Consider the following 10514-nt stretch of genomic DNA (forward strand, 5'->3'; position numbering starts at 1 on the left):
GTTCAGTTGCTTAAACGTCATCATAAGGTTGTGCCAGTAAAAGATAATTGTAATGAAAAGCGGCTTCTGCTTTTACCTGTAAGTGCTGCTTTTGTACTAAGACCATCCAAACGGTGTTGACAAAAAACAGGGCTTTCGTAACACCGCATGTAAATAAGTTAATTTCTCCCTGCAGTATTTTTCTTTGTAAATTTATCTTTCCCTTATTTCTAATAAAATAGCGGCTATTGGTACGTACTTTGGATTATGTATATATCTTTTGTAGAAAATAGACTGTTTCCTGTGCAGCTTGTTGTGATGCAACTGTGTGCTGCATTCCACTGTTGTGTTTTATATATTGGTAAACTCTTGAAAATAAATTTATGAAATGAGATCAGCATTTGGCTTTTCTCTTCTTGCATCCCCTATGTTGCAGGGAGTGACCAATGCTGGGTGCACTTCCATGGTTATCCGCTTGGCCAAGTGGCGATTCTTCATGAGCGCCTTGTCAGATATTTGACTCTGGTGGCCATCGCATCTAAGTTTTGACCCTATTCTCATCTGATGCCCACAGTTTCACTATGATCACTGGATCGCAGTTGGGAATTGGAGCGCTGACTAAGTTTTTTTTCCTCCCTCAATTCTGGGGATGCTGAGCCCACTGTACAATGGCTCATTCCACACAGATCAGGGATTAAACCTGGCAACTTCCTGGTCTCCCTGGCTTGGTGCCACACCACTTGGTGCATTTATCCATTGAGGCTGAAGGAAGATACATTTTTTTTTTGCAATGAAGTATAACCATCTTTGAACAAATATTTAAAAATTAAATTAATTTGAAGAAAGTTGAAAGGTTTATCTTTTTGGTGATCTCACGTATTTTTGTTGTGCTATGCAGAGTCAAGGTGCAATCACAGACAGGCTGAGAAGTTTAAGTATGCATGACTTAACAGCAATACAAGGTGATGAGCCAGTAGGACATCGCTCCATAACTAGTGCTGCAGATACCAGAAGGAAGGTGAAACATCTGCCCAAGGAGGACTCCAGTAAGTAGTTAAAAGTACAACTATCTTCCAAAACTAATTTTAGAAAAGTCATGTGATATGTAGTGCGGCTTGCTAATTTTCTGGAAAATAAATCACCAAGTGAAATTGGACTGCATAAGTAACAAGCCTGAAGGATGTAACTTTTTTGTTTGGTTTTGGGGGTGGGGGGGGGGGGGGAACATGGGTTGGGAGGTAGGGGGGAAGGAGGAACAATGAGGGAGGAGAGGAGCAACTGGGATACTATGAACACCTCAGCCTTGCATTTTCGTGTGTGGCCCAGGGGGTTTGACCACTGTCCTTTTAGTCCGAGATTTGGGTTTGAATTTGGGCCAGATTAAGATTAACCTATGTCTGCCAGTAGCAGTGTCCTTGAACCGAATCTAGTTTGGACAGTAAAGTTCACAGTATAACTGCCAATTAATTGGCATTGAACTGTTTACTACTTCAGGAGAGCACAAATCCCTACTGTGGGAATTAGTGCTTTAATACAGTTAGGTATGCTCCTGGGCTGGGCTAGCACGAGCTTTACCTTGATGCTTGATGTTGAGGCTGGGTATCTAGGATTGCAACGGGATCTTGATAAATTGGGCCAGTGGGCCGATGAATGGCAGATGGAGTTCAATTTAGATAAATGTGAGGTGATGCATTTTGGTAGATCGAATCGGGCCAGGACCTACTCCGTTAATGGTAGGGCGTTGGGGAGAGTTATAGAACAAAGAGATCTAGGAGTACAGATTCATAGCTCCTTGAAAGTGGAGTCACAGGTGGATAGAGTGGTGAAGAAGGCATTCAGCATGCTTGGTTTCATTGGTCAGAACATTGAATGCAGGAGTTGGGATGTCTTGTTGAAGTTGTACAAGACATTAGTAAGGCCACACTTGGAATACTGTGTACAGTTCTGGTCACCCTATTATAGAAAGGATATTATTAAACTAGAAAGAGTGCAGAAAAGATTTACTAGGATGCTACCGGGACTTGATGGTTTGACTTACAGGGAGAGGTTAGACAGACTGGGACTTTTTTCCCTGGAGAGCAGGAGGTTAAGGGGTGATCTTATCGAAGTCTATAAAATAATGAGGGGCATAGATAAGGTAGATAGTCAAAATCTTTTCCCAAAGGTAGGGGAGTCTATAACGAGGGGACATAGATTTAAGGTGAGAGGGGAGAGATACAAAAGGGCCCAGAGGGGCAATTTTTTCACTCAAAGGGTGGTGAGTGTCTGGAACGAGCTGCCAGAGGCAGTAGTAGAGGCGGGTACAATTTTGTCTTTTAAAAAGCATTTGGACAGTTACATGGGTAAGATGGGTATAGAGGGATATGGGCCAAGTGCAGGCAATTGGGACTAGCTTAGTGGTATAAACTGGGCGACATGGACATGTTGGGCCGAAGGGCCTGTTTCCATGTTGTAACTTCTATGATTCTATGATTCTATGAAAAAGGGGAACTATTTGCTTCCCCAGCCATGACATCTGGGAAGTTTGGCGGTCTGCCAAGTTTGAATTGAAACGTGTGATTAGGCTAACGTGTATATTTATCTTCAACTTACTGATTACTTCAGCACTTCTTCCACACTAATGGTAGTGGAAATCTGGAACTCTCTTCCCCCAAAATACTGTGGCTGATGGGCCAATTGAAAGTTTCAAGACTGAGCGATAGATTTTTGTTGGGTAAGGGTATCAAGGGATATGGAGCAAAGGGTAAATGGTGCTGAGGAACCGATCAGCCATGATCTAATTGAGTGGCAGAACAGGCTTGAGGGACTGAATGGCCCACTCCTGTTCCTAATGTAAAATGGTTCTATGCAGCACATTGGAGATTTCAAATTAATTTTGAAGGTGACACCACCTAAATTAACCTGTAGGGTTGCATTGACATTGATATTATGTATATTTAACAATCTGATGTATTGCCCACCATTTTTATAAGTGGCTCTTCAGTAAATAATTACAGAAACTGTCGGTTTGTGCCATGCTGAAAGATGTCCACACAGTGAAAGTATAAAATTCATCATTGAAAAGGTTTGTCGTAAAGGGAAGCCTTTTGATTTTTGATCAGCAAGGGAGTCAAAGGATATGGGGAAAAGGCGAGAAAGTGGAGTTGAGGTAAAAATCAGATCAGCCATGATCTCATTAAATGGCGGAGCAGGCTCGAGGGGCCGAATGGCCTGCTCCTGCTCCTATCTCTTATGGTCTTATGGCCTGTTCATTTTTCAAAACTGCTGAAGTTTTTCAAAATTAGAGTTTTTTTTTACATTGGTGCATGTGTACCCTGATTGGTTGCTTTCCGAATGCTTATCTAAGAATTCACCTTGCAGTACAACTGTGGCATATATACAAGTGATTTCATTGCCACTACAGTTCCAATGTAAATGTGGCCCAAATTCAGAATTGGGGGGGTACCTTATCACAAACCAGAACAAAAAGGAATTTACTCCTTGAAGGAGTTAGCTCAGTCCTTGGCACCAGATTTATATTGTATATTGGTGTAAAGTCCAATCTTCCCTGGCTCTGAACTTGTGTAAATGCACCCTGTGAGTTTTGCTCTGTTTTTATGTTAAAACAAGAAATCAATCAAAAGTGGATTACAGTTGTTAATAAGACTGTAGCCATTATAACAAGCCATTCTTTCCATCCAGCTCACTCATTCATGTGGGCACCTTGTTCCAATTCAGGCCATGATCCCTCTACCTCCTGCTGAATTGGCAATTGATCCAGTTAGTAAAAGCATGAAAGGTTTCATGCATATGTATTTAGCCTTTGGCTTCTTTAGCTCAGGTCCTCTGATTCTCTCATCATGTTCGAAATACCTCACAGCATCCACCTGTTGTTCCTCTCGTTAGTCTCAAAACATGAATCATGTCTGTCTTAGTCTGCTTTTTGCCTTAAGAGAATACTTGCCAGTGAAATATCCCTATGCTAACAAATGGCTAGACGCATGTACTGAAGTTCAAGCCCTGTAGATGCTCCTCCTTGATAATGAGGAAAGCCTAAATGAAGCAGTATGCCATAAACAGAACTTGTTAGCAATCGGACCAGGTGAGTTTTCTGGATCAGAGTGTTTAAAATCCAGAGTGTGTAGTTTTTTTTAGTGCTTCAATTGCATCATGGCTACCATTTTAAATGTGGTTGGGATAAGAAGCAAAGGTTGAGTCTTCATGTGACTGCACTCGTACTCAGGTAGTATGTAATTCAAAGACTTACATGATTTGCTTTGTGCTCATGGCATCTTGCTGAATCTGAGAAGCAGGATGGTGAAATAGATGGAGTAGGTTTAGTGTATGCTTTCAAAATGAAGCTGTTTGAATAAATTATAAGCAGTAATCTCAAGGGAATGTAGTTTTTCAAAAGCATTAAGTGTGTGGTAGATCAGTCAGAAGGACATGGTGTGATTGGAGATGTAAGTCAAGGAGGATATTAAGAGCATGGTGAAGCAAAACCATGGAGGGATTTGTAGGCAAAGCTGACTATTTTGATGTGTACTGAGGGGCAGAGAACCATTCAAGGTCAGCAGCGATAGGAATGATAGGTGAATGGGACTTTGTATAGATGGCAAGACTGAAGCATCCTGTTTGATTTCCACAAATTTATGTTTGCCCTGACTCCATCCCTTTCCCTGGCTGCTTACTCAGTCTGAACCCAACAGTGTGCAACCTCCTGGTTGATCCTGAGCTGAGCTTCAAACCCCCACATCCTATCCATTAACAAGACCCCTTTCCTCCATCTCTAACGTCATCCACCTCCACAATTGCCTCAACCCCACCACACCTGAAACTCTTATCCACACTTGGTTTTCTCCAATGATCTCCTTGCTGACCACCCAAGCTCCACCCGACACAAACTCCAATTTATCCAAAGCTGCTTCACCCGCATCCTGCCCTGCACCAAGTCCTACTCACCATTCATCCTTGTCCTCACATACCTCCACTGGCTCCCTCTCCCTCAATGTATAGAATGCATTTCTTCCTCCTTTTACAAATGTGCATCTGCAACCTGCTCCAACCCTATGCCTGGCCTTCTGTGCTTCCCCACTCCCATTCTATTCTACCATTGATGGCAGAGCCTTCAGCTAAATTGGCTGTACTCCCCAGAAGTACCCCTCTTTCCCCCACCTTCAAAAGCCTCCTCAAAACCTACTCAACTATGCTTTCTGTCATCTCTCCTAAATCTCCTCCTGCTGAGCATCTGTTTGCCCTCTGAAGCAAAAAAAATAAGTTGTTGATTAGATGTAGGCGGTGGAGGTCAAACAGCATTGAGATTGTTTCACTTGGATGTTCTCCCATGGAACATTTCAATTTTATTCTATTTTAGACCTCAAGTTGTCGTAATTGTGGTAATTGGCCATTAAAGTAGCAAAGAATATTTGGTTTGTGGTTAAATACACATCAGTAATGCTTCGACATTGCGTTTTTTGTGACTGGAGGGTCTTTATTCACTTGTAACGGGGAACAGAGAAGTATCAAGGCTCGCCCTTACAGACACAGGAACGTAATGTTTGTCAGTAATGAAGCTTCACTTGACAGAGGGCTGGTAACGTGGATTCCACGCCCTTTCAGCTTGCACTCTGGGCTTGGTCATTTTCCTTCTTCCTGAAATTAGGTTTGGTAACCATTAGCTGAAGCTTTGTTTTATCGGCAATTAAATCAGTCCAAAACTGGAAACACTGAGTGCAGTTTCTGGGTGTGCCTCGACACAATAATGGCAGGATGACTTGCGGGTCGGGTCCCAGCACATTAAAGTCAAATGATATGACCGTCCCTAATGAAGTTGATGTGCAGGAGAACTCCAGTCTGGTTTGGAGCTGCATTTTAGAAAGCTCCGAGGAGGGGTGGGGGGGTTACTTTTTCCATCTCTAACGCTCATAAAAAGTGGCCACTTCTTCTCAATCTCCGAACGATAAAAAATGAGCAGGCCAGGACGCAGAGCTTTGCACATGGATCTGGCCACGCATGCGCAGAGCTCCTTGGTTACTGGCCTTAGTGTGATGTGAGTATTTTTAACTCTGGTTTGCTGGCTGATCATTCAATCAAAAGTCTTGAGCCTAACTGTAGCCCAATACAAAATTCTGTCTCCCAATGGAAAGCTTCTGTAAAGGTCATTGAAACACAGTCTTGTGTGTTAGTAGCAAGTCTTTAGATAAGGGTGTACAATATTGGGGGGGGGTGGAAACAGAATACTTGAAACGTACAGCAGGTTCATTCTTAGCATGGAGAGAACAGACAGACCCCTTATTGATGCCAGTCCTAGCATTTGGAAATAGTGAGAATTCATTCTTTTTTACATTTTATATTTCAAAAAAAACAAACATTACAAGAATTCATAAGATAACTAATCTTAAGTTCGAATTTATTTGCCCAGATTAATTCCACTATTTGAAGATTTGAAGTACAATCATATAAATGCATATATACACAGAATCTAGTCTATACCGTATTATGGGGACAATACAAGTCCTGAGCCAGCATTGTGATGCTGCAGTCACTGCCAGCCCTGCCTGTTTGATACCTATGTGGACTGGGCACTGAGGTGTTTGGTGCCCCCTGATGGACAGTTGGACAAACGCTATGTGCATTTTTCCATATTGGTATTTTGCTGTTGGTAGAATTTAAACATGAAGATGTGGGAATGGATGTCACTACCAGCTTTGCATCAGCGTTGTCCCATTGACTACTGAAATGTCATTTCATCTCTCAGACAGGCATTTTGATTTTGATGAAGTGGATAGCGAGGATCGATCCGAAGTGGAGCATGACGGTGCTCACTCAGATGATGAGATTGCCACACAAAAGTACCTCAGACGATCACAGAGCCTTAAAGTGAAACAAAGAGGCTATCGTAAAGAGGTAAATTCTATCAGCTCTCTAACTATAGACCTTTCTCACCTCCGTTCTATCTTCATCGTGCTTGTATTAATTTCTTCCAATGTAGTGTACGTGTATTAAAGGAAAGTTTTAATTTGTATATTTCTAAATGCTGCTTTGGATTTAAATTTTTGTATTTTAGGTTCTGTTCAGTGTTTGTGTGGATTTTAAAATGGGCCAGTTGATTGTTCAGTACAAATATGGAACTTGTTTCCATCAAATTATGATCCCAGAAAGTAACGCTTTGAGAGAAATGATTGTGTGAGGATAATTGTGTGAGGAAGGCCGTTTACCCCATCTTAGTTTATCCATCCAGACAGATCCTGAAGTCCCAATGCATCATCCAACTATTCTTTAAATGTTTCCAAGGTTTTCACCTCTGCTGCTCTTTCCCTGATATCAGTCCTATGTTTACCATTTACTGGTTTGAACCTGTGTGTCTCAATTTAATTTGAAGTAATATTGCAGATTTACCCTTTCCTTTCCATTCCCTTAACTATCTTGTATACCTCAGTAAGATCACCTCTTGGACACCTTCCTTCTAGGCTGAAAAGCCCATGTTTCTCCAGTCGTTCCTTGTAACTCAGACCATTGAACTTTAAGGATCAGCCTTTGCTTATAATGTCATGTCTTGAGATTACAAGGCAAGGAATCATAGAATCATACAGCACAGAAGGAGGCCATTCAGCCCATTGTGCCTGTGCTGGCTCTTTTGAAAGAGCTATCCAATTAGTTCCACTCTCTGCTCTTTCCCCATAGCCCTGCAATTTTTTTCCTTTTCAAGTATATGTCCAGTTCCCTTTTGAAAGTTGCTAATCTGTTTCCACCACCCTTTCAGGCATTGCGTCCCAGATCATAACAACTAGAGTTTATATAAAAAAAAATTCTGCTCTTCTCCCCTCTGGTTCTTTTGCCAATTAATTATCTGTGTCCTCTTGTTACCAACCCTCCTGCCAGTGTTCACAGTTTCTCCCGATCTACTCTATTAAAACTCCTCATAATTTTGAACACCTTTATTAAATCTCCCCATAACCTCTTCTCTCTATGGAGAACAACCCCAGATTCTTCAGTCTCTTCGCATAACTGAAGTCCCTCATCCCTGGGACCATTCTAGTAAATCTCCTCTGCATCCTCGCTAAGGAATGGTGATTGATTATCAATGGGGAAATTAAGAATGAGCTGTTAACAATTGAAAAGCTCTACATGTTCATTGGCCTGATACTGTTACTACTAGGTATAAATTGATGGATTCTTTGCACTTTGATTAAAGTAAATGTATTGAACAAGTTTTGTTTTTGGTTACAGGCTCGTTATGGCTCACTGAAGTTGAAAGCGAAGAAACGACCCCAAAGTAGTTACATCACCTTGGGATAAAATGAAACATTTTGTGAATGCTTCTACTGATCATGACTTGACCTGAATACGTGCATTTTGATTTCCGTTGTAAATATTTTAGTTTTCAAAGAAGCTGCGAATCGGTTCCTACAGATGACTCTTTTTGTCTTCCTGATACATCCTGCTGAGTTGGCCCAGCAAATTAGGACTGCATTTATTGTAGGGGTGTCACGTGATAATGGGACTTGAAAATAATGCGTATTATTGACTGGTAATTTTAAGACATTAACAGGAAAAGTAATCTTTTTTCACAGTTAAGTATTATAATACTTCAGGAGAAAAGTTAACCAAGGAACAGAACCAAAGAGAATTGGGCAAACAAGTAGCAGATTCGTTATTTCGAAGAGAAAATGTGGAATACTTAAATCCTGAAAGTACTTTGTTTTTAGAATTACTGGCACAGCCTCATGGAAGCCTTGAATTTGAGCAATTGCTTTTTTAAAAAAAAAAAAAAATTCTATGTACTTTTTTGTCATGGAAGTACGCACTTAACTCACAGAAACCATACTTATGACAGCATTTCCAGTAATGATTTGCCAGCTATCTGGGTTAATATTTGAAATGTTCATCTTGTGATGCATCCGGTTTACAGCAGATGTGTATGTGCGTTTCAGATGGAATGCTTCAAAAGTTGTGTATATTTAAAGCCAAAATGCAAAATGTTTAGTATTTTGAAATGCAAATATATCTAACATTAATTGCATGTTTTTATAAATTTTGTAAAGGTTAAAAGTGCCTTCGGTATTTTAAGTTGGTTGGTGTATGCTGTAAACCCTTCAACTTTCTACATTTTAAATATGGAATATACTGATCTTATTTCAGTAGCAAGTATTTGGGGAAATTGTCGTGTGTACTCTTGAATGTTGAGTATTCTTGGATTCTGACATTCTGATAAATGTTGGCACTGTAGTACATGACTATTTATTTACCAGGTCCTCAAATAACTTTAACTGAAGTTGTTGCTGGCTTTATTATGATATGTAGAATGCAGCTGAGCTGCAACATGTGTACAGATTAGTGCAAGACTTCAAGCTTTTATTGTAATAAATCTACTTCTGATAGTAAAATATTTTGCCTCACTCTTTGCATACTGTCTGTAATTTCAGTATATCGACTGGTGGGAGGGCAAAGGACCAATGATGCCTGTTCCAAATTTTGTATTGAAGTAACTATATCCAACAAAAGGTCGATTCACTATACAACAGTATTTTGCTAGCAGTGGACCCATTCTGTTGCATTCTACTTTGTACTGACGCAACGAGCATGGTTTTTAAAAAAATTAATAACCCTTTGATTTATTCAGATTAGAGTTTACTGGTCAGCTTCCTGCCCTCATCCATGATATTTTCCCTCCCATCTTCTCCGGTACAGTCTAGTTTAATTTCTTCCAATCACTGACGCTATTTTCCCGTTTTTTTTTGTCCTACACTTCTTCCATCACTAAATTTGCTGCTAAGAAACTCGGTTTTCACTTAAATGTGAAATGGTTCTTTTTCATTTGAACGCGTAGTGTCAGCTTGACTCACTGGTAGTACTCTTGTCTGAGTCAGAGGTCATGGATTCAAGCCCCACTCAAGGATTTTAGTACATTGTCCAGACTGATTAGTTTAATGCAGCACTGAGGGAGTGAATTTTTTGAATGAGAGGGTAAACCAATGCCTTGTCTGCCTGTTCTCAAGTGGGTGTTCTTTTTTTAAATGATTCATTCATGGGATATGGGTGTTGCTGGCGAGGCTGGCATTTATTGCCCATTCCTAATTGCCCTTGAGAAGGTGGTGACGAACTGCCTTCTTGAACCGCTGCAGTCCATGTGGTGAAGGTTCTCCCACAGTGCTGTTAGGAAGGGAGTTCCAGGATTTTGATACAGTGACGATGAAGGAACGGTGATATATTTCCAAGTCGGGATGGTGTGTGACTTGGAGGGGAACGTGCAGGTGGTGGTGTTCCCTTGTGCCTGCTGCTGTTGTCCTTCTACGTGGTAGAGGTTGCTGGTTTGGGAGATGCTGTAGGAGAAGCCTTGGCGAGTTGCTGCAGTGCATCTTGCAGATGGTACACACTGCGGCTATGGTGTGCCAATGGTGGAGGGAGTGAATGTTTAGGGTGGTGGCTGGGGTGCCAATCAAGCGGGCTGCTTTGACCTAGATGGTGTCGAGCTTCTTGAGTTTTGGAGCTGCACTCAACCGGGCAAGTGGAGAGTATTCCAACACACTCCTGACTTGTGCCTTGTAGATGGTGGA

General features: G+C 41.2%; 1 protein-coding gene across 1 annotated transcript in view; it reads left to right on the forward strand.

The window, feature by feature from the left end:
* Positions 1-9344, forward strand: part of reep3b (receptor accessory protein 3b) — a 71139-nt gene extending 61795 nt beyond the window's left edge. Inside the window, exons 6-8 of the mRNA XM_068002615.1 lie at positions 878-1025; positions 6716-6864; positions 8188-9344. Coding sequence (XP_067858716.1) covers positions 878-1025; positions 6716-6864; positions 8188-8256 — 366 coding nt within the window. The 3' untranslated portion in view covers positions 8257-9344. The remainder of the gene's footprint in view (positions 1-877; positions 1026-6715; positions 6865-8187) is intronic.
* The last annotated feature ends 1170 nt before the right edge of the window (positions 9345-10514 follow it).

The sequence above is a fragment of the Heptranchias perlo genome, chromosome 21, assembly GCF_035084215.1.
Source record: "Heptranchias perlo isolate sHepPer1 chromosome 21, sHepPer1.hap1, whole genome shotgun sequence".
NCBI lineage: Eukaryota > Metazoa > Chordata > Chondrichthyes > Hexanchiformes > Hexanchidae > Heptranchias > Heptranchias perlo.